Genomic DNA, 24,549 nt, shown 5'->3' on the forward strand with positions numbered 1-24,549 from the left:
CTGGAGGCTGGTCACACTAGAACGGGGCCTTTTCTGCAGTGGCTCCCCGCTTGTGGAATGCTCTCCCCAGGGAGGCCCACCTGGCACCTTCAGTGTACACTTTTAGGTGCCAGGTGAAAACAATCCCCTTTAACCCGGCCTTTGATTGACATCCCATGCCTTTTAAAAATTTGTTGTGGAAGGGAGGGGGTTATTGGGTTGTTCTTGGTTTTATTTTGATCATGTATTTGGTGTTTTTTATATTGCGATTTTATGGTGTGAAGCGCCCTGAGACCTGCGGGTATAGAGCAAGTACCATATTTTTCGTCCCATAGGACGCTCCGTCCCATAGGGCGTACCTAGTTTTTTGGGGGGGAAATATAGGAAAATTTTTTTTCCTTTATTTCCCCCCCAAAAGCAGGTTGGGGAAACCGAACCAGGTCGAGGAACAGCGGGATGGTGGCGCTGCGCCTCCCTGCTGTCCCCCGAGCTTGTGGGGCTGGCCGATGTCTGCCCGGCGCGAGGGGCGCTCTGCTTCAGGCCGCCCTGCCCGCCGGGCGGCAGGCTGCTATCCGCAGCGTAGGGAGCCCTGCGGGGAACTCCTGCAGGGCTCCCCACGCTGCGGATGTCTGTCCGGTGGGTGGGGCGCTCTGCTTGAGGGCGCCCCGCCCGTCGGGCGGCAGGCTTCTATCCGCAGCCTAGACAGCCCTGCGGGACCTCCAGCAGGGCTGCCTAGGCTGCGGATGTCTTCCTGAAGCCTGGAGAGCGAGAGGGGTCGGTGCGCACCGACCCCTCTCGCTCTCCAAGCTTCAGCGAAAGCCTGCATTCGCCCCATAGGACGCACCCAGATTTCCCCTTCATTTTTGGAGGGGGAAAAGTGCGTCCTATAGGGTGAAAAATACGGTATAAAAATTTAATAACGATGATGATCATGATAATACCACCAGTCTTGCTACTGCAAGTGGAGCAGGGCTGGGGTACCCGTGCCCCCCCCAGCTGCATATACTTGGGGCATTCCCTGCAACATGTGAGAATTGCAAAGGTAAGTGGGTCTGGATCTGGTCCCTGACTGCTTAAAACCCCACATGTATGCCACCTGGGGTTCCATGATGGGAGAAACGTGGACTACAGATATAACAAAATGCATAATAAGTACAACCACGTGTGTCCTGTGTTGCATGTGGTGGCTTCCTTGGTGTGGGTCCAGAGTCAAGAACAAGGGAGGAAAGTGGCTTCCGCTCTGCAAGGGCACACAGTATACAGACTGAATGCCTTTGGCTCCCATCATTTCCTCAGGCTGCTCAGTGCAGAGGGCTGTGGGCAAGATGTGCCAGTGTGGTGTAGTGGTTAAGAGCAGTAGTCTCGTAATCTGGGGAACCGGGTTCGCTTCCCTGCTCCTCCACATGCAGCTGCTGGGTGACCTTGGGCCAGTCACACTTCTCTGAAGTCTCTCAGCCCCACTCACCTCACAGAGTGTTTGTTGTGGGGGAGGAAGGGAAAGGAGAATGTGAGCCGCTTTGAGACTCCTTAAAGGGAGTAAAAGTAAAGGTAAAGGTACCCCTGCCCGTACGGGCCAGTCTTGACAGACTCTAGGGTTGTGTGCCCATCTCATTCAAGAGGCCAGGGGCCAGCGCTGTCTGGAGACACTTCCGGGTCACGTGGCCAGCGTGACATCGCTGCTCTGGCGAGCCAGAGCCGCACACGGAAACGCCGTTTACCTTCCCACTAGTAAGCGGTCCCTATTTATCTACTTGCACCCGGGGGTGCTTTCGAACTGCTAGGTTGGCAGGCGCTGGGACCGAACAACGGGAGCGCACCCTGCTGCGGGGATTCGAACCGCCGACCTTTCGATTGGCAAGCCCTAGGCTCTGAGGCTTTTACCCACAGCGCCACCCGCGTCCCTTAAAGGGAGTAAAAGGCGGGATATCAAATCCAAACTCTTCTTCTTCTTCTTCTATGGACTAACCCATAGAAAGTTTTCAAGGTGTGTTCTGCGGAATTCTCTTGCTCCTTAGGTAATGGCAAGGAACCTTGACAGGACCGCGGCCCTGCAGTGCGCAGCAGCTGGGAACGGCAGTGCGTTGGCAGGGCAAAAGTCCAGGTCACTGAGCTGAGGTTTCGTGTGTTGGGTGACCGGTATGCCGGACCCAAACGGCTCTCTTCTTTGGACTCTTTGGTGTGGGGAGTGGCTTCTCCCCCCCCCCCCCCGGAGAAAACGTGTGCTTGTATCTGATCCCCATCTCTGGTCTCCTTTTCGCAGAGATCTACCGCATTGTGTCGCAGAAGCAGATTGCGGACCGGTCCGCCCACGACGAGTCTCCCGGCAACAACGTGGTGGACATCAGCGTGCCCCCCACCACCGACGGACAGAAATCGAACAAACTCCAGTGTTGCCAGAACCTGTGACCTCCCTGGGGCTGCCACCTGCCCCTCCCTTGGCCTGTGATTCAGAGGGAAAACTCGTGTGCACCTTCTCCTCACAGCAACTCCATTCAGTGACACTCTCTCTCTCTCTCTCTCTCTCTGCCCTCCCCTGTCCCTTCCACCTTAGAGGATTCCTCTTAGGGCTTACATTCCCTTTCCTCCAAATCCTTTTGAATGTGATTTATTTTGGGGGTTTTAAATAGAAGCATTTAGCAGACAGGTGGGTTTGTGTGTGGGAAAGAGAGACAGAACACCTACCGGAGGTCCATTGCCCCGAGACACTTGTTAAACTTCTCTTTGTTTGGTTTTTGTGTGCATGTGTGAGAGCGGGAAGGATGCAGAGGTTGTTGTTGTTCTAATAGAAAAAATAGCAGCACTTGGGGAGCACAGGAGGAGTGTTACTCTTTGTTTCCTCTCAGGCCATTCTACAGGCACAAGAGAAATTCTAAACTAAGAAAACACTCACTTTGGGCTTGTCGGAAATGGTGGCGGTGGTCTTGCCCTTGTGCGTGCACACGCTGTAAGTCCGTTGAAGATAACCTTTCCCCCGTTGCTTGTTCTTTGTCCTTCCCCTTCCCGTTTTAATGCTGAGTTGGCCTGGCTGTGTAGTTTTCACTGCTTTCTGCCCTGGGAAGTCTTTTCTTCTCAATGCATATATATATATATATTTTCCAATTCAGTTTGGGAACAATGAAGTATGTCTGTGCGCTGCATTCCTCTCCCCCCCCCCCCCCAGCTGCCAGCACGGCTGTGTGCAGGCTATATGAAGTGGCTTCTAATAGTGAATTAATTCTGGCTTTCTGTTAATCAGTCTAATGTACAATGAAGTGCCAGCCTAATGGCTTTATTAGAGCCTTTTTTTGTGATCTGTAGAAATCACACATCTTCACTCGTACCTGGAATCCTTCTTTCTCAACTGTATCCGGGATTCTATCTCTGCATGTTGCGCTCTCTCTCTCTTTCTCTCTCTCCCAATCCCCACCCGAGCTTTCTCTTCTCCTGATCCCCTGCTCCTTCCGCTCCATGCACAAAAATAACACACCCTGGTGTGAGTGTGAAGCAATATTTTTCATGCTATGTACATAGCTCGCACTGTTAAGGTTATTTGAATGGTTAGTTGTAGGCAACCAGATACTTGATAACTCCTCCTTTTTGTAATACTTGAGCATAACCATAGCATCTTGCGGGGCTTTTTTTCTTATCTCTCGGTGGTTCACTTGCTTTCAGTTCTGACCTCCTTGCGCTGCAGCCCCCCACCCCACCCCAAATGCTGCCCCCGCCTCCCTTCTCTCGTCCTGCTCCCTTGAGGTTTGAAGGTTTCTGTTTTTGTCAACGACTGCACTCCACTGGCAGGGCTAAACGCCACCCAAACTTAGCTGGAAAAGCGTTTGTCTCCTTGAAACCACCCCTGTGCTAGCTTGAGAAGGTCTCTTTGGCTGTTGCTTTCCTCACCTTCCGACTGTTCTTGTGCTGTTGGGGTTTCTGGGGTTTCTGAAGCAAGGGCGAATGTTGCATTGAAGGGTGGGGCCGCCAGATAGCTTCGGCAGGCGGAAGAGAGATTGTGCTTATTGGCCGTCTTGCAGCAGTGATTGTGAAATATCCTGGATCCTGCCCGGTCCGATAGGTGGAGATGGGTGTTGCCTGCCATTGCTGAGGCTTTCCCAATCCGGTTAAAAACGCTTTAGCAGCCAATCTCTAACCCCTTGCATAGATTCTCATACGGAGCAAGGCTTTTCAGTTGGTTGACCAAGTTAAAGGCAACAGCTCTGTCTAGCGGGGAACTTTTAAACCTTTCATCCACTTTAGAGCACCCCTTGGCACCCGTGTGAGGGGGAATGAAACTGATGGCTTGCTGATGACCGAGCTCAGACAAAGACACAGTCTCTCCCTGGGATTTGTGGCCAGTAACTGCTGAGTCGCAATGTACTAGAGAAATGAAGAGGGCATTCTTGCAGGAGCCCTGAACGCTTCTTTCCATTTTCTGTGGATGTAGAATCTTAAAATGATCAAGAGTGGATTCTGGAAGGAGGCCGGGTGGTTCACTGCTGGATCCAGCCTGTTGGCTATATGGTTTTCCACCCCAGGTGTCAATTATAGTAATGCTGATCATGGGCAGGGGATTGTGTGGCCCCTTGCTTTTGATAAAACTAGTGTGGATCTGAGTTGCTCTAGCTTTCGTGGTCATCTCTATGGAGATGTCTCCTGGGGCAGGCCTCCCCTGTTGCATGAGATGCGTCCAGCTTGCAAAAAAAGGGGCCCTTGCTATTGTCTCAGCACTTTCTCCCTATGTTTCCACCATGAGGTGAGGGATTTGCCCTCGGTGCAAACACAGGCGATATTGTGCAGCTTAGGAAGCTACACTGTCACAGATGAGGGAAATTGGCGTTTCTGGTTAGATGTACAATAACCTCAAGTCCACCCATGCCTTAAGAGAACAGGCATCCGCAATGGCTTTTGAGAGGACTTCCCAGGTTAAAAATCAGAGTTACGGTTTAGCCTCTCCCAGATAGGCTACAAAACGTGGGTCTGATTTCTTGAGAGTTCCTGTTGAAGGAAGAGAGAGGCATTCTCTGTGGGATTAAAGTGTTCGCGTTTATTAGGCACTGAGCTCCAGTTCAAACCGAATTTTGAGCCAGCTTTGGGTTTTGCTTCTTTCCATGGTGGGGAAAAGATCACAACTGACCCACGTACGTCATTTGACGGCTGGGCTTTCGGAAAGCGTCACGCTGTTGAGGAACGATTCCAGGATGCTCTGAAGCTAACTGCTTGACCTCCACTTGTTGCTGAACTGCGACTCCTTGTCAGCCCTGACAAGCATGGCTTGTCGTACGAGTTGCAGCTCAGCAACACCTGCATGGCCAAAGCCTTCCCACACCTGCTGTAATAGAAGCCACGGGCACCCCTTCGTTTTTTAGGGATCTAGAATTGCATTACGTAGTGTTGGGAGAGAAGGGAAGAGGGTGGAAGGAGAACAAGCCGGGCTGCTTGCCAGCGCTACATGCGCAATTATTTTTAAAAATGGCAATTCAGTTGCAGCTTGTCCCACTTCCATGATCAGCAGAAGGCTTTGAGGCCCTCCACTTCTCAATGCACCTCTCTGTCTTCACTTGGGGCGCTCCCTGCCAACTCTCTGCAGCCTACTGCACTGTCGCTATCCTTGGTGGTGGAGCCTCCAGACCTAGGGAAATGAAAGCTGATTCAGCGGCCTTCTCCCTCCGCACATAGAGGTTAGAGGCTATAGTCAAACATTTAAGCAGCCAAGCTGTGCGGAAGGATCACCCCCCCCCCTATTGTGCTTCTTTCAAAGCTCGCTTGAGGTGGGAGAAAGGATCTCTGTACACCCTCCTCTCCCTGCTCCTTTTTCTCTTGTGTGGAGCAATCCTTTCCACTCCAGCATGTCATGGTTTCTCTGAGGGACTAGGGCCAATTGAACTATTAGTGGCGCTCGGCAGCAGGAAACCAACCCCCTTTGAGATACCTGCCAGGGCTCGTAGGCCCTAAGCAAGACCTCTCTGGCAATACTCTTTGGGGTGGGGTGGGGAGCACCGTAAAGAGGCCACTGCAAGTGTCCTTTGCTTAGGGAATACAACAAGGGGCACCACCAAAAGTCTTGGAATAGGCGGCAGGATACTGGCAAGAATTCTAGAAAGGTTTCTGAAACTTGCTCTCACAAGTCAACCCTTTAGATGGCTTTGGACTATACTCTTGGCTTGGGAGGGAGGGAGGGAACGGGCGAGGTTCCTTTTCATTTGCTTCCTGGTGACTCTTCTGTTTAAAAAGTGCAATTCCCTTTGTAAATACTCATTTTATTCTTTTTTGTGCATGGTTATTATGTATTGTGGATATATAAAGATTGCCAAACCAAATGATGCATTTGTTTTGTTTGTTTTTAACACTGAATCGGGAGCCTGGCGCAGAGTTAAAAGGAACAGAATTCGGCTTCCTGGAAATCTGGCCTTGCTTGCTTTTCTTTTTTGGGGGGAAAAGCAAGATTCTAGACCTCATGGCAAGGAAGATACTTTTAAAAGTATGAGCATACAGTCTGGTGAGAAGCCATAGCGGCAGCTGGATAAGTCTTTGAGTGTCTGGAAAGGACGTTAGTGCCCTTTCCAGGTTGCTTGCTTGCCTGCATGGAATTCTGGTAACCTACCGACTACCAAGCAAGTTGTGAAACGTAAGCGTGTCTTGGACTGTACTCGTAGATTGAGCTCCCAGGAACAGGAAAGGCAAGAGCGGAAATGCTGTGTCAGCATTGTTCCCACCTCGGCTGGAAAGTAAGCTAGAGATCTGCACAAATTTTCTAAAACCTGGCGCTTGTGGAATAACATTACCTTTTCCCTCTGTCCCCCGCCCCGCCACGATGCTGTGTTTATGATTCTCAACTGCACAACAGTCCCTTTTTTTGCATACCCATTCCCTTGCTGTGAACATAGCCTTGATTTTCTGGCTTTTGATACGTCTCTCTGAGCTTTCTGAGCTCTGTGGACAGGCTCTCTTAGAGTTACCGGTTACAAGTCTCTGGCGAAAGAATCCTGCTGCGTTTACAACAGGATTTTTAGTGCGTGGTGCAATGCGACCTCTCTGCCGCTGTGCTGCAAACTTAGAGAGAGCCCTTTACCAAGTACCCATGCTTATGGTTACTAAAATTAGTCTGTTTCCCCAAGCAATCTTTGCAAAGCATCATCACATTAAAAACCCCCACGAAAGCCTGAGCCTGGCATCAGCTGTTCTGCTATGTTTAAAAGTCTCCTAATTTGGATATTTCCCAGGATCTAGGAAAGGCTGCAATACCATGTATATGTACCTGGGATCTTTCAAGCCCCATTGAACACAGTGGAATGTAGTGTGATCCTATATGTTTATTTGGAAGCATGATTACGGAGGGGGCAATAAAGAAATAACAAAGAAATTGAATGAGTGGGCACCTTATTATTGCAGTCATTTTTTACTTGTCCCATAAAAAGAACCATACAGATGGCTAAAGGGGGTTGGCGGCTAAACGACCAAATCTCGGTGCTGGACCTCGGTGCTGGACCTCAGTGTCTGGGTTGGACGATGGGGGTGGAGGCGCTCCTTCAGGTATACAGGACCGAGGCCGTTTAGGGCTTTAAAGGTCAACACCAACACTTTGAATTGTGCTCGGAAACGTACTGGGAGCCAATGTAGGTCTTTCAAGACCGGTGTTATGTGGTCTCGGCGGCCACTCCCAGTCACCAGTCTAGCTGCCGCATTCTGGATTAGTTGTAGTTTCCGGGTCACCTTCAAAGGTAGCCCCACGTAGAGCGCATTGCAGTAGTCCAAGCGGGAGATAACCAGAGCTTGCACCACTCTGGCGAGACAGTCCACAGGCAGATAGGATCTCAGCCTACATACCAGATGGAGCTGGTAAACAGCTGCCCTGGACACAGGATTGACCTGCGCCTCCATGGACAGCTGTGAGTCCAAAATGACTCCCAGGCTGCGCACCTGGTCCTTCAGGGGCACAGTCACACCATTCAGGACCAGGGAGTCCCCCACACCTGCCCGCCTCCTGTCCCCCCAAAATAGTACTTCTGTCTTGTCAGGATTCAATCTCAGTCTGCTGGCCGCCATCCACCCAACCCTGTTTCTGTCCACTCCTCAGTGTCCAGCTAGCTCCCGACAGGAAATGGGACCACAGACCTCCCTCCCTCTATTGACACATCCATTTAGCACTGAGTCCATGATGGATCGCCACCTCCATGGTTTAGGTCGGCTCTCTCTCCCTCAAAAGCCTGACATTCTGGTTACACGTTTATTGGGCATATTTAAAAACCCCATCAATTAAAAAACAGCACATAATAATTTGTTCTGTGGAGTGGAAGGGGATGTGGCAATCGGCTGACTTCAGCTGGAAGCAGGAAGACTTGCTTATCTGCTATCTATTCAGAGCAGTGTAGTAAAAAAATAGCTGGAGACCCAAGTTTGGGGAACCCTGATTTTGAGCATTTGTACCCTGCTTGTTTGGGTGGCGCTGTGGGTTAACCCACGGAGCTTAGGACTTGCCGATCAGAAGGTCGGCGGTTCGAATCCCCGCAATGACGGGGTGAGCTCCCGTTGCTCGGTCCCTGCTCCTGCCCACCTAGCAGTTTGAACGCACGTCAAAGTGCAAGTAGATAAATAGGTACTGCTCTGGAGGGAAGGCTAATGACATTTCCATGCACTGCTCTGGTTCGCCAGAAGCGGCTTAGTCCTGCTGGCCACATGACCTGGAAGCTGTACGTCGGCTCCCTTGGCCAATAAAGCGAGATGAGCGCCGCAACCCCAGAGTCGGTCACGACTGGACCTAACGGTCAGGGGTCCCTTTACCTTTACGTCCTTTTTGCATTATTATTATTATTATTTTAATGCCCACTCAGTTGGGTAGGCTCAGTTTCACTTAATGTTTGCTTTTGGAGTTGTTGTTTTTATTTTTTTAAAGTGCTATTTAAAGGAACTTTATTCGTCATTAAAAGCCAGACAGAGGGCCTTCTTGGTAGTGGCACCTGCCCTGTGGAATGCCCTCCCTTCAGATGTGAAGGAAATAAGCAGCTATCTTCTTTTTAAAAGACATCTGAAGGCAGCCCTGTTTAGGGAAGTTTTAAATATTTAACGCTGTATTGTTTTTAACACTTGATTGGGAGCCGCCCAGAGTGGCTGGGGAAACTCAGCCAGATGGGCGGGGTATAAATTATTATTATTGTTATCATTATTATCCGGAAAGAAAGAAAAAAACGAATGTTGATGGTATTTATCACCCTCTGTATTTGTCCACCTAAAGAGGGAACCGCATCCTTGTTCGAATGGGAACCTGAAATCAACGTCTGCGAATCTCTCGCCTTTCCCCTTTGGATTGGCGCAGATCCAACCAGGAGGCGTGGCTGGGCGTCGCAAGAGGCCCCGCCCCTTCCCTCCCTCTTCTTCCCCCGCCAACCCCGGACAGCAGCAGCGAATTGATTGGCCGCCCGGGCCGTGACCGTTACGCCTCGCGCTGCGCCGCCCGACTGCGCGTGCGCCAGCGGCTCCCTCGAAGGGGGCGGGCCCCGCTTGGCTCGAGGCCGCGCCATTGGCTGCTTCCCGAAGCCGTCGCCGCTGATTGGCTGAGCGGAGGGGGACGGGGGGCGTGCCGGGCGCTTCCAGTCAGGTGCGGACGCCGCTGACAGAGGCAGGCGGAGGCGGCCGCCTCCTCCTCCTCCTCCTCCCGCGCTGCTTCTTCCCCAGCACCCGCCAGCCTGGGGAGATGGGGCGGCCGGAGCCTCGGCCCTGAGGGGAAGGCGCTAAAGGAACGGGCCGGCGGAAGGGCGGGGTTCTGGCGGAAGGGGCGGGGCGCAGGTAAGGAGGGGGCGGGGCTTGGGGTTGAGTGACAGGCGCTCCAGGAAGGGGGCAGGAGGGGGGTCTATGGAGGGGCTTTGCCTCCCCGCCCCCCGCCTCAGAATTGGCCGGCCTAACCCAGAACCCTGCTCCAAATCCCCACCCCAGGGGGAAGGCTGCAGGTACACTGCCTCTGGATATGGAGGCTCCATGGGAAGGGACCCCATGGTCGTCCAGTCCAGTCTTCCCCAACCTTGGGCCTCCAGCTGTTTTTGGACTACAACTCCCATCATCCCTCGCTAGCAAGACCAGTGGTCAAGGATGATGGGAATTGTAGTCCAAAGACAGCTGGAGGCCCAAGCTTGGGGACACTGATCTAGTCCACCCCCCCCCCCCGCCATGAAGGGATCTCAGCTAAAGGCATCCCTGACAGGGATTTCCTCTGCTGGGAAAAGGAGGGAGAGGCCACCACACCCCCGGGGAGACCCTCCCACTGTTGAAAGGATCTTACCATCCGAAAGGAGGTCCCTGCATCTTCAAAAAGGGGGGGGGGGGCGGGGAAGACCAACCAGTGAACTCGTCACCCATAACAGGAAAGGTCCAGGCAATTCAACAGTTGGTGTGTGAGCACTGGTAAAGGGACCCCTGACCATTAGGTCCGGTTGTGGCCGACTCTGGGGTTGCGGTGCTCATCTTGCTTTATTGGCAGAGGGAGCCGGCGTACAGCTTCCGGGTCATGTGGCCAGCATGACTACGCCGCTTCTGGTGAACCAGAGCAGCGCACGGAAATGCCATTTACCTTCCCACCGGAGCGGTACCTATTTATCTACTTGCACTGGTGTGCTTTCAAACTTCTAGGTTGGCAGGAGCAGGGACCGAGCAACGGGAGCTCACCCCGTCATTGCGGGGATTCGAACCGCCGACCTTCTGGTCGGCAAGTCCTAGGCTCTGTGGTTTAACCCACAGCGCCACCCGCGTCCCACTGGACTGCCCCGTAATTCAATGGAAAATTCTATGTCCTGTACCCCCAGATGTTGGTGAACGGCATCTTCCGTCAGCCCTGGTAAGCATAGCCAACGGGCAAGGTTGGTGGGTGTGATGGCAGCTGCAGTTCAGCAACACCTCGAAGACCAAAGCCCCCTGTACCTCTTGTGGCAGTGAATGCTCTGCATTACTTTAACATTGTGGGAAGTAGAAGGGGGGGCGAGGGGGGTGCTTTAGCCAAGGAAGAAGATGGCTGGGACTCCTGAGCTGTGTTAGAAACTCTGGTGTATAAGCTAGGTGCCAAATGGCTCCTTAAACCAAGGTTACAGTTACCAAAACAGAATATATACTTGTCATTTTTTTGACAAGACAGCTCTTAGGTCTTTTTCAAATTCTGGACTGACTGTGACTGAATATCAGTTAAACATCTGGCTAGTTCAGATGACAACCTTCAGCTAGGTATAGAAGAAAAGTCACTTGATCTAGGGACAGTCCACATACCGTATTTTTCGCTCTATAAGACGCACCAGACCACAAGACGCACTTAGTTTTTGGAGGAGGAAAACAAGAAAAAAATACTCTGAATCTCAGAAGCCAGAACAGCAAGAGGGATCGCTGTGCAGTGAAAGCAACAATCCCTCTTGCTGTTCTGGCTTCTGGGATAGCTGCGCAGCCTGCATTCGCTCCATAAGACGCACACACATTTCCCCTTACTTTTTAGGAGGGAAAAAGTGAGTCTTACAGAGAAAAAAATACGGTATATATTGGCCTATCCTGACCTCTTTTTCTTAATAGTAGGGGCATGGACCATTCATAACTTAAGAATAACTTAAGAAACTGTGAGCAGGGCAGTGGGATGGGGTAAGTGAAGACAGGCGACAACAGTTAGCTATGACGTTGTTCACTGGTCCTTCTCAGGCTGCTAAGAAAAAGCATTTTGGTTCCTGAAATCCATTATGATTGTGCAGGTAAGATAGAACGGATAGAATTCTCCAGGATGGGGCATGAGTGTGTGGAAACAGTCTAGATCCAAGGATCCCCAGGCATGCGCCTTTAGATGGTGTCAGGCTCCATCCTGGTGCCCAGGCATCTTCACTTGGTTGCAAGTAGCTACAGTTGGGTGCAAAATTGCGCCTGGCGCCTGGCTAATTTCAAACACTGCTGCAGCCTCACTGATCTTCATCTTGGTCTCAGCCAGTGGAACCAGAAACCACCTTGGACTCCTTTGGGAGGAATGGCAGGATATAGAGTAAATAGATACAAGACTGCCCTTGTGCCTTTGGGGCTGTTTTTAGGGTGGGAATGACCCCCAAACTTTGTGTGCACTGCTTAGGAACACTGGAAACTGCCTTAGAGTGAGTTAGGCTATTGGTCCATCTTTGGTAACCATCTGGGAGCCCAGAGATTGCTTGTGGTTGTGGGCCAAATGTTGTTGACGTTGACATTTTATATATATATATATATATATATATATATATATATATATACACACACACACACACACACACACACACACACACAGTTGTACCTCGGATTACATACGCTTCAGGTTACAGACTCCGCTAACCCAGAAATATTACCTCAGGTTAAGAACTTTGCTTCAGGACGAGAACAGAAATCGTGCTCCGGCAGCGCGGTGGCAGCAGGAGGCTCCATTAGCTAAAGTGGTGCTTCAGGTTAAGAACAGTTTCAGGTTAAGTACGGACCTCTGGAACGAATGAAGTACTTAACCCGAGGTACCACTGTATATATGTATATATAGTTGTGGAGGGTACTGAATTGTGGCTACTGAATCCAGCAGAGGGAAGCTTGTGTCGAACGTTCTTTAGCACTGGTTTTGCTCTTTTTTCTAAAACCTGATTTAGGATATTTAAAGTGCAGAGGCTGCCTTTCTAACATGATATACTTATCTGTGTGCATTCATACAGAGTATTAGGATGGCTTATGTCATTGTGTGTGTGGCTTTATTATTATTTTATTTAAACCTTTATTCAATGAAGGCTTGTTAAGTCTGCCCAGAAGTGCATATTCCTGCATTGGAGGGGGTTGGACTAGATGACCGACACGGTCCCTTCCAACTCTCTGATCTACGAACTCTCCCAATAGCTGTGAGAAAATTGTGTAGTACCGGTGTGGTGTACTAGTTAGTGCCCTAGTCTAGATTGAGATTGGGAGATCTCAGTCTAGTTCAAATTCTCAGTTAGTTCACTGGTCGACTTTGGGGCAGCTGCTGTCTCTCAGACCTGCCTCCCAGGGTTGGGGAAGAACCATGGGCGACACTGTCAGTTCCATAGAGGAAGTGATAAAGGTAAAGGGGCCCCTGACCATTAGGTCCAGTCGTGACTGACTCTGGGGTTGCGGCACTCATCTCACTTTATTGGCCGAGGGAGCCGGCTTACAGCTTCCGGGTATGTGGCCAGCAGGACTAAGCCGCTTCTGGTGAACCAAAGCAGTGCACGGAAATGCCGTTTACCTTCCCGCCGGAGTGGTACCTATTTATCTACTTGCACTCTAACGTGCTTTTGAACTGCTAGGTTGGCAGGAGCAGGTGGACCGAGCAACGGCCTTTGCCGTGGTTCCAGGAGTAGCCAGGAACCTGGGATTTCTCCAGTGCAGGCTGAGAAGCAAAGACCGAGGGAGGGTAGAAAGGCGGATTGCAGATGTCCGGGTGACTTGAAGATGGCAGAAGCATTAGGAACTCAGATATATAAGCTAATCGCCGAACGGCACCTTAAACCTACAGTTGCCACAATTAGGGGCCATTTCCCCCAAAATGGGGTGTGTTGTGGCGGTTATTATTATTAATTTCTAGTCTATACCACGTTGTATTTTAAAGAGGGGGGCACGGGGATATCTCAAAGCTGTTTACAGCCCATTAGCGCATCAAATAAAACAACCCAGAATGAAATGAATCCAAGCTTCCGGGAAAATATTTCAGATTCTTTTCTAAGTGACATTTCGCTTTCTCCATATTTTTTTTACCTATTGATTAATTTATAGAGCTTGTCCCATAGCGGAAGGACTCTAAAGAGCCAGTGTGGCGTAATGGTTAGAGTGACGGACGAGGGCCTGGGAGATCGGGGTTCGAATCCCCACTCCCGTCATGAAGCTCAGTGGAATTTGTGGGAAAGCTTAATTATGTTTACAGACCCAAGTAGTCTTAAAATGTATGTTGTTTTTTTTTTAAAAAAATATGAATAGGACCCAATGGAAAGCGGGTGCTGATAACTAACTGGATTGGAGCAGGCAGAAGTGTAGGGTGGGAGTTAACCCTTTACTCCCTTGCTGTGCAACCAGCTCCTTTGATATGCTACACAATTCACATTTCCATCCCCCCCCCCCAATACCTGCTACTTTAGGATAACCCTTGCTGAAGTAGCCTGCGGTCTACAGAAGTCCATGGCACAATAAACTGGTAAAGTCTTTAAGGTGCCACAATATTCTTTGTTGCTTTTCCCTTGGGGCTGTGCAACACACATCTTAAGAGGAAAAGAAGATTTTGAGGTGTGCATTTTGAGAATGCATAGGCAAAGTTATTCTCCCTCACTCCTGAGAAGAGTTTGCGGTCAGCTGGTTGTGGGACCAGTTTCACGCTGGCTAAGTTTTAAGGGATGTTGCCTTCCTTGGGTCGGGTGCTTAGAAATCGACCACATGAAAAGGGAGGAGCTGTTCCCTGTTTTATTATCCAAGCGACTGCTTTTCAGAATGATGAAGACCACAAAGGCAGCTCATTTTTCCAGGAACAGTCCTTCCTTCCTGGACATTTGCTGACCCATGCAGGACGCACGCATTTCTTGAACAATGGGGATCCTCTTGGGAGACGTTCCCCCGCCTTTTTGTTCTGTAATTAACTAAGACATAAATACAAAGTCCGCCGAGTATGTTTCCGTCTCCTCCCCTGCGCCACACACACATTGCATTCCTTCACCTTCTTCGAAACCGTGTTGTTGCTAATACGTCATGTTTGTGAGAATCTAGGGCCAGCACAAATGCAGAACAGGATGTGTGTGATTTTCCTAGACATGCTTGCATAGCTCAGTTGTTTAGACGTTAGAGCATGATGCCGATAGCTTCAAGGTTGCAGGTTCAATCCCTAAAAAGGACAGAGCTCTCTTGTATAGTCGTACCTTGGAAGCCAAATGCATTGGCTCCCGAACGATCGAAACCCGGAAGGGAGTGTTCTCCTGCTGCCAATCGGAAGCCGCGCTTTGGTTTCCGAACGGTTCCAGGAGCCGAACGGACTCCCGGGACGCATTCTGTTCGAAAACCAAGGTACCACTGTTATCCTGTCATTTTGAGATTGCCAGTGTCTTAATAATAATAATAATAATAATAATAATAATAATAATAATTTATAATTTATACCCCGCCCATCTGGCTGGGCTTCCCCAGCCACTCTGGGTGGCTTCCAAAAAAATATTAAAATACTATAATCCATCAAACATTAAAAGCTTCCCTAAACAGGGCTGCCTTCAGATGTCTTCTAAAAGTCTGGTAGTTGTTGTTCTCTTTGACATCTGGTGGGAGGGCGTTCCACAGGGAAGGCGCCACCACCGAGAAGGCCCTCTGCCTGGTTCCTTGTAACTTGGCTTCTCGCAGTGAGGGAACCGCCAGAAGGCCCTCAGAGCTGGACCTCAGTGTCCGGGCAGAACGATGGGGGTGGAGACGCTCCTTCAGATATACTGGACCGAGGCCGTTTAGGGCTTTAAAGGTCAGCGCCAACACTTTAAATTGTGCTCGGAAACGTACTGGGAGCCAATGAAGGTCTTTCAAGACCGGTGTTATGTGGTCTCTGCGGCCACTCCCAGTCACCAGTCTAGCTGCCGCGTTCTGGATTAGTTGTAGTTTCTGGGTCACCTTCAAAGGTAGCCCCACGTAGAGCGCATTGCAGTAGTCCAAGCGGGAGATAACCAGAGCATGCACCACTCTGGCGAGACAGTCTGTGGGCAGGGAGGGTCTCAGCCTGCGTACCAGATGGAGCTGGTAGACAGCTACCCTGGACACAGAACTGACCTGCACCTCAATGGACAGCTGTGAGTCCAAAATGACTCCCAGGCTGCGCACCAGGTCCTTCAGGGGCACAGTTACCCCATTCAGGACCAGGGAGTCCTCCACACCAGCCCGCCCCCTGTCCCCTAAAAACAGTACTTCTGTCTTGTCAGGATTCAACCTCAATCCAATGAGAACGCCACAGTTGCAGGTTCAATCCCTAAAAAAGGACCGAGCTCTGCATATGCTTGTATAGTCGTACCTTGGAAGCCGAGTGCATTGGCTCCCGAACAAATTGGCTCCCGAACGATTGAAATCCAGAAGTGAGTGTTCTCCTGCTGCCAATCGGAAGCTGCGCTTTGGTTTTCGAACGGTTCCGGGAGTCGAACAGACTCCCGGGACGCATTCTGTTCGAAAACCAAGGTACCACTGTTATCCTCCCTTTCAGCTCTATGATTCTTTTTGATAGTGTATACAGGCCTCACTTATGGTCATTTGTCATTTTAAGATTGCCAGTGTCTCTTTTTCTCTATTTTGCCTTGATGAATGAGACACGGAAGCTGAAGAAAGTCTCATTTTTTCACCTGGATGGCCCATCCACAGAGCGTCTCAGCCTCTGGCCCCCCGGCGTCCTCCCACTGACCTGACTGCATTGTGATTAGATGGACCATGTTACCTGTCAATCAAGACCCATCTGAGCCAGAAAGTCTTAAAAGGAGCATTGATGCCATATAGTCTCTTCACCAGGCATAGGCAAACTCGGCCCTCCAGATGTTTTGAGACTACAATTCCCATCATCCCTGACCAATGGGCCTGTTAGCTAGGGATGATGGGAGTTGTAGTCCCAAAACATCTGGAGGGCCGAGTTTGCCTATGCCTGCTCTTGACCTTTAACGCTGCGATTTTACACTCAGTTGTAAGTAATCGCAGCAGGGATGATTCACAGATGGTATTTAACTCTGAGTAGGCTTGCTGATGTGTATAAGACTGAATCAGATTAGTGCTGGAGATGCAAAGAAGTTGAGGGAATGTTCTTTCATAAAAGGGTAAGAGAGTACTGGGAAATGATCCATAATGAATTGAGAAAAAATGTTTTAAAGTACTCCCCCCCCAAAAAAACCCAGTCTCTTCTGTTGGGCATATTTCAGACTGAAATTCTCAGGGGTCAAAAAATGTATGCTACTACTGTGGCCCGTGTTTCGTTAGCCCCAAAATGGAAAATGAGTGAGGTCCCATTCAAAGAAGAATGGCAACTTAAGTTGACAGAATACAGTGGTGCCTTGCAAGATGAAATTAATCCGTTCCGCGAGTCTCTTCGTCTTGCGGTTTTTTCGTCTTGCGAAGCACGGCTATTAGCGGCTTAGTGGCTTAGCAGCTATTAGCGGCTTAGTGGCTTAGGGGCTATTAACGGCTTAGCAGCTTTAAGAAAAAGGAAACAAACTCGCAAGACGTTTCATCTTGCGAAGCAAGCCCATAGGGAAATTCGTCCTGCGGAACGACTCAAAAAACGGAAAACCCTTTCGTCTAGCGAGTTTTTCGTCTTGCGAGGCATTCGTCTTGCGGGGCACCACTGTATGTGCAGCTTGCAGACTTAACATATAGAGTAAGAGAACAAGAAGAACATACATTTAGAGAAGACTGGGAAATGTTTATTGAATATATGGGAAATATATATATATACAGCTGAAAACGCTGGCAGCATTCAGATAAATTCAACAGTGTAAATAAGCTTTGATGGATGTAATAATTGAATACTGAACGGTTTAGTTTTTGTAAAATATGCAGGGATTTATGATATGTAAAATGAACCATGGAAAGAGAAGAAGGGAAGTCACCGATATCTTAAGGATGTAAAATTGGGTACTTTTGATTGTAAAACAGAAAATTGCCAACTGGGCAGCAAAGCGACAAGCCACAAGTTGTATCGGGCCCGACTTTGACCAGCGCTTTCTGTCTCTTCCTCAGGCCTACCATGATTCTGCTCTCCGGCTGCTGATGCCATCGCATCCTCGGTTGCCATGACAACAGGCGACTGCTGCCACCTCCCGGGCTCGCTGTGTGACTGTCCGGGCAGCGCCGCATTGTCCAAGTCGGTGGAAGATTCCGACTTTGGGCGTCCTCAGTACGTCACCCAAGTCACGGCCAAGGACGGACGGCTGCTCTCGACTGTCATCAAAGCCCTGGGGACGCAGAGGTGAGGCCGAGGCGCCCCAGGCTTGCGCCGGATTGCTTCGGGGGTGTGAGCCTAGGTAGCCGGCAAGAGGGGCGTCCTTTGACCCTGAAGGGCCAAGTTCAGTTTAGAGTCAAAGAAGCAGAAAGCTTTTTAGCGATGGTTGGGAGGGTCAGAGTTGGGAGGACACCTGCAAAAACATAATGATACACAAGTCTGTGCCTCCTCCTGTTACCCACTTAAAACAGCCTTTTATTCAGAGGACTGGAATCCTACATAGTTTGAGCAGTGTTAGAAACTCAGATATATTAGTTAATCGCCAAATGGCACCTTAAACCTAGGTCGCGGTTGCCACAATGAAATGTCTAGGTACCATTTTCCCCCCAGTGAAGAAGAAGAAGAATTAATTTCACTTCTATACCGCTTTGTAAGGGACGTGGGTGGCGCTGTGGGTTAAACCACAGAGCCTAGGGCTTGCAGATCAGAAGGTCAGAGGTTCGAATCCCCGCGACGGAGTGAGCTCCTGTTGCTCAGTCCCAGCTCCTGCCAACCTAGCAGTTTAAAAGCACATCAAAGTGCAAGTAGATAAATAGGTACCACTCCGGCAGGAAGGTAAACGGCGTTTCCGTGTGCTGCTCTGGTTCGCCAGAAGCGGCTTAGTCCTGCTGGCCACATGACCAGCTTTATGCTGGCTCCTTCGGCCAATAAATCTAGATGAGCGCTGCAACCCCAGAGTCGTCTGCGAATGGACCTAATGGTCGGGGGTCCCTTTACCCTTTACCTATACTGTTTTGTATTTTAAAGAAATAGTCTCAAAGCAGTTTAAAATAGCAAGTAAAACAGTGCAGAATAAAACAAAATGAAGCTTTAAGGGAAATGTTTCAGATCCTTCTCTAAGGGACATTTTGCTTTTCCCCATACCTATTTACCTACTCAATCTAAAGAGCTACCCCATAGCCGAAGTGCTGTAGTAAACAAACCCTTCTGCTGACCTGCTTAAGTAAGCTGGAGGGGTCAGCCAGATGGAGATGTCAGCTGCCAGCCTGGCACTCAGAGATCTCTGCGTGGTCACGATTGGACCCGCGCCAGGGGCAGAACCTGCCTGGCATCTGGGGAATTTCTAGCACGGGGGTTTGAGAAAGAAAGGATGCAACTCGGACGTTGCGTTCAGAAGCACTTGGGTTGAGTTCCCAGCATCTCCACGTACGGTCGGGAGAATCTCCCTGTCTAGAATAATAATAATAATAATAATAATAATAATAATAATAATAATAATTTATATCCCGCCCTCCCCAGCCGAAGCCGGGCTCAGGGCGGCTAACAACAATAAAACAGTACAACAGTACAACACAACACAACACTCTAAAATCATTCATTATAAAATTAATTCAAATCAAACCAATGGCAACCATTGGGCCAGAGCTCCGCGAAGATTGCCGAAGGAGGGAGTCAGGCTGTGCCCTGGCCAAAGGCCTGGTGGAACAGCTCTGTCTTGCAGGCCCTGCGGAAAGATGTCAAGCCCCGCAGGGCCCTAGTCTCTTGTGACAGAGCGTTCCACCGGATTGGATCCACAGCCGAAAAAGCCCTGGCTCTAGTTGAGGTCAGCCTAACCTCCCTGTGGCCTGGGACCTTCAAGATGTTTTTTATTTGAAGACCGTAAGTTTCTCTGTGGGACATACCAGGAGAGGCGGTCCTGTAGGTACGAGGGTCCTAGGCCGTATAGGGCTTTAAAGGTTAAAACCAGCACCTTAAACCTGATCCTGTACTCCACCGGGAGCCAGTGCAGCTGGTATAGCACCGGGTGAATGTGATCTCGCAGCGAAGACCCCGTAAGGAGTCTCGCTGCAGCATTCTGCACCCGCTGGAGTTTATGGGTCAGTCTCAGGGGCAGCCCCACGTAGAGCGAGTTACAATAATCCAGTCTGGAGGTGACCGTCGTGTGGATCACAGTGGCGAGGTCAGGGCGAGAGAGAGGTCCTAGGCCGTATAGGGCTTTAAAGGACCCCAGGGAGCCACTGCCAGACAGTGGTCTGACTCTGCAGAAGGCAACTTCTTGTGTTTCTTCCTCTGCTGGAGGCGGCTTATCTATGGCCCTTTCCTGTTAGTCCGACTCACTCGCCCCCTGCACACAATCTCTCCAGACGCCCTTTGTGATGCTTCGGCTGCTGCCTGCTGGAATTTATCTCACATTCTCAGGTAGAACCCACGAAGCGGAATGCATTTGTTTTCACAGGATGGAAAGATGCAGGCAGATGCAGTCCTTTCCACCTGCTCCTGTCCGTGCCCTCGGTCTTCGCGCGAGGGCTGAGAAAAAGCAAGCCTGTTCAAGGCTGTCAATCAGGGAAGGGGGGTGTTTTTGGCCTGGCGGGCCCTGCAGGCCAACTTTAACTGGTGGACGGGGGGCACCCGTCTGCCAATCATCTGATGTCACGAGGATTTCTGGTGATTGATTGGTGAGCAGGACTGCCCATCTGTCCAAGTTGACCTGGGGGGGGGGCGGCCTGCTTCCCCAGCACGCTCCCTACATACAGTGGTACCTCAGGTTACATTCGCTTCAGGTTACATACGCTTCAGGTTAAAGACTCCGCTAACCTGTGATGTTCGGGCTGAAGAAAGCTTTTGAAGCTCCCAAACGATCAACCAGGAGGGAGAGAACATGCCAGTCGGGCATGTGTCTCTGCCAGAGTCCTACACACGAGTAGGATGAGCCTAACGGGAACAGAGGCAGGAAGGGTAACCATGTCAGATCACTAACTCCTTGAAATACAGTTTTTCTTCCGGATAGCTTGCCCATACACACTTTCCCCACCCCGGCCTTCTGAAAGTGGCTGAAGCCCCCTTCTCTTTTGCCTTCTCCTCGCAGCGATGGCCCGATCTGTCGAATCTGCCACGAAGGCGGAAGCGGAGAAGGCCTGCTCTCGCCCTGCGATTGCACGGGCACCTTGGGGGCCGTCCACAAGAGTTGCCTGGAGAAGTGGCTTTCCTCCTCCAACACGAGCTACTGCGAACTCTGCCACACCGAGTTTGTCGTGGAGCGGCGGCCCAGGCCCCTGATCGAGGTGGGTTGCGCCTCCCTCGCTCGCTGCAGGGCGCGATCTCCGGGCTAGAGCTTTTGAGTGGGAAAGAGAACGACAAATCTGTTTCTTTGGAACACTTGCATTCTGCTTTGTCCCGGGCCGGTGCCTCGCAACAGATTCTCAAAATGAATCTGTGCTCGAGTGTTATAAAAGGAGCAGGAACGGCATGATCTCCCCGTGGAACCGGACTAGATCAGGCAGTGCTCCCTGCCCTCTACACATCAGAGGTTCTCTCTAAGGTCCTCTGAGGCAAGGGAGTGGGGCTGGGCGGCTGGAGTTATCTCAGCCCATGGTGGGAGCAGTCTTCCCTTTCTGGTAGTTAATGAGAAACACCAGTAGGATAGGCAGACACACATACTTGGAAGTTCACATATGGCAGCTGTCAAATAAATTAACTACAAGCTGTCAAATAAATTAACTACAAGCTGTCAAATAAATAACTACAAGAAAGAAGATTCCACCTAAACATTAGGAAGAACCTCCTGACAGTAAGAGCTGTTCGACAGTGGAATTTGCTGCCAAGGAGTGTGGTGGAGTCTCCTTTGGAGGTCTTTAAGCAGAGGCTTGACAACCATATGTCAGGAGTGCTCTGATGGTGTTTCCTGCTTGGCAGGGGGTTGGACTCGATGGCCCTTGTGGTCTATTCCAACTCTATGATTCTATGATTCTAAATTTGTGAGCAACTCTTTCATAGCCTGCGAACCTTCCACCCCATCGTAAATGGATAATAATGCTACCTCTGGACTGTCGGTCAGTGATTTCTGTTACCTCCTTAAGCACCCTTTGCCCCCCCCCCCCATGTACATATTTACACCCCCACCACATGTGAACATAATTCCCTGCTTCCCGGCATCCCCTCCAACATAACACCAAATATTCCTTGTTTATTTGATTTCAATATCATTTCCAGTGTGTTGCTGGACAGCAGGAACGCAGGCAGTTGCTTGCTCTCGATTTAGGCTCAGGCACCTTGTTTACTCCTGGGAGATAAAACTTATTTGGTACTAACAAGGTGGCTCTGAGAGTTCTCAAACAAGAGACAGAGCTTTCAGCTCCATCAGCGTTCTTGTTTTCATCTAATCTGGCTGGCGTTAAATGCCATCTCCAAACTACCCGTATTTTTCGCTCTATAAGACACACCAGACTATAAGACACACCTAGTTTTTGGAGGAGGAAAACAAGAAAAAAATATTTTGAATCTCAGAAGCCAGAACAGCAAGAGGGATCGCTGCGCAGTGAAAGCAGCAATCCCTCTTGCTGTTCTGGCTTCTGGGATAGCTGCGCAGCCTGCATTCGTTCCATAAGACGCACACACATTTCCCCTTACTTTTTAGAAGGGAAAAAGTGAGTCTTATAGAGCAAAAAATACGGTAATTTATAATCATTTTCTTTTATTCTCATAGACAACATTTTCAACGTGCGATTCTTTCCCCTTCATTCTGACAAATGAATCCCCCTCCGTCTCTTCCTTCCTTCTCTCCAGTGGCTGAAGGACCCCGGCCCACGCAACGAGAAACGGACGCTGTTCTGCGACATGGTGTGTTTCCTTTTCATCACCCCGCTGGCTGCCATCTCCGGCTGGCTTTGCCTCCGCGGTGCCCAAGACCACCTGCAGTTCAATAGCCGCCTGGAGGCCATCGGCCTGATTGCCCTGACCATAGCACTTTTTACCATCTATGTCCTTTGGACACTGGTGAGTGGTCACGCCCGCTTTGCTTCTTGGGGTTCTTCTTACACTAAATCAGTCTGCTCCTCCTCCTTACTATTATTTGGGGGCAGGTTATGGGTCAGTGATAGGGACGCGGGTGGCGCTGGGGGGTTAAACCACAGAGCCTAGGGCTTGCCGATCAGAAGGTCGGCGGTTCGAATCACCGTGACGGGGTGAACTCCCGTTGCTCGGTCCCTGCTCCTGCCCACCTAGTACTTCGAAAGCACATCAAAGTGCAAGTAGATAAATAGGTACCACTCCGGCGGGAAGGTAAACAGCATTTCCATGCGCTGCTCTGGTTCGCCAGAAGCAGCTTTGTCATGCTGGCCACATGACCTGGAAGCTGTACGCCGGCTCCCTCTGCCAATAAAGCGAGATGAGCGCCGCAACACCAGAGTCGGCCACGACTGGACCTAATGGGCAGGGGTCCCTTTACCTTTACCTTGGGCAATTCCAAACCTAACCCTGATTATTCTTGCTCTCCTTCCTCACCCCGTTTGTGACCCCCCTCCCACCCCGCCGGCCAGGTTTCATTCCGCTACCATTGCCAGCTGTACTCCGAGTGGCGAAGGACCAATCAGAAAGTCCGCCTGATGATCCCGGACTCGAGGAACCCGCACCCTGTCTCGCACTCGCTGCTCTCCACCAAGCTCCTGAAGAAGAAGGCCGACGAGACGACCGTATGAGCCAGGAGCGGCCCTCCGTAGGCGAGGGGGGCCCTCCCCTCGCACGGGGCGGGGGGCGGGGAGGAGGGAGAGAGAGAGAGGAGAGCGGGATAGCACTTTCTCCCGCCCACAGCGGCAAAAGACTCGCCTAAACAATCAGCCCGACCAAAAGGGGAATCTTGCCACTTGCCCCGTTCCGCTGGGGCGAGAACACAGAACGACAACCGAGCCCCCCAGGGGTGTGTGCAATGAGCCTGGCTGGCGGTGGGCCCTGAGCGCCCGCCGGCCAGGCTCCGTCTTCGAGACGAAACCTAGCAAAGGAGAAAGAGAGCCTCTCCCTATATCCATATATCTATATTATATTACCATAATTATTGTTGTTATTATTATTATAATTTTGTCACTCTTCTTAATTTCCACGCCTGGTGTTGTCGCTGTTGCTGCTGTTGCTGTTTGTGTCCAGGCCCCTTTTTTTATGTCGTCCCGACAGACGTCCCCGCAAGAGATGCGGAGAGGCCACCTGCCGTTGCTGCTGCTTCGACGCCCCACCACCACCCCCTCCCGCTCACCTCAAGGCCGTTGCGCTTTGTCGGTTTCGCCCGGTGGAGCATTTGCTGCGGAGGTTTCTCGCCGCCGCCCGACTTCTCCTACGTGGCAACCGCTGTCGCATTTCGGGGAAGGCTCAAGAATCGATGAGTCCTTAACCCCCAGCGGTTTAATACCTGCTGTCCCTGTGGGTAGCAGCTGGGAAATGTCTGAGGAAGGCGAGGGCACCTCTGCAATAAATATCCACACCGCGAAACACACCGGGTGTATTTTCAAGAACTTGCAATGACTTTCTAAGCTGTTACGTAAAGAAGCGGGGGAAAAGCAATGTGCAGATCTGCTTCATTTGGGAATGAATTGGTGCTCTTCCGAAGAACCGGAGGGTGGGAGGGAAGTTTCTTCCCCTTTTGCGCCCTTCTTTCCTCGGGGTCTCTCCAAGCCCCCTTTCCTGTTTTTGCACTACATAGATTTTTTGAGTGGGGGAGCGCCGAGCCCCCTCCCTCGTCCCCCCCCCTCCCTCTTGTTTCTTTGTCAGTGATGTTTCTCTTCCCCGGCCAGAGGATTCTGTGCGTTTGAGATTGGATTTGAAGTATAATAATAATAATCCCAGGAGGAGTAAAAAAAGAAAAAAAAATTGAACCAATGTTGAGACTGGAGAAGTTTTTCTTTTTTTAAAAAAAAGAAGGTTGCGACTGACTG

At 50.5% G+C, this 24,549-nt stretch overlaps 2 protein-coding genes across 2 annotated transcripts in view; both read left to right on the top strand.

Annotated features, from left to right (window-relative positions):
- The window catches only part of RAB11B (RAB11B, member RAS oncogene family), a 22,699-nt gene extending 15,387 nt beyond the window's left edge, over window positions 1-7,312 (top strand). Inside the window, exon 5 of the mRNA XM_028713308.2 lies at window positions 2,240-7,312. Coding sequence (XP_028569141.1) covers window positions 2,240-2,385 — 146 coding nt within the window. The 3' untranslated portion in view covers window positions 2,386-7,312. The remainder of the gene's footprint in view (window positions 1-2,239) is intronic.
- A 2,238-nt stretch (window positions 7,313-9,550) lies between these two features.
- On the top strand, window positions 9,551-23,717 carry MARCHF2 (membrane associated ring-CH-type finger 2). The gene is made up of 5 exons (XM_028713691.2): window positions 9,551-9,732; window positions 17,650-17,878; window positions 20,718-20,913; window positions 22,415-22,624; window positions 23,167-23,717. The coding sequence occupies exons 2-5, from the start codon at window positions 17,703-17,705 to the stop codon at window positions 23,323-23,325; spliced, it is 741 nt and encodes a 246-aa protein (XP_028569524.2). The 5' UTR covers window positions 9,551-9,732; window positions 17,650-17,702; the 3' UTR covers window positions 23,326-23,717.
- The last annotated feature ends 832 nt before the right edge of the window (window positions 23,718-24,549 follow it).

The sequence above is a fragment of the Podarcis muralis genome, chromosome 18, assembly GCF_964188315.1.
Source record: "Podarcis muralis chromosome 18, rPodMur119.hap1.1, whole genome shotgun sequence".
In the NCBI taxonomy this organism is placed as follows: domain Eukaryota; kingdom Metazoa; phylum Chordata; class Lepidosauria; order Squamata; family Lacertidae; genus Podarcis; species Podarcis muralis.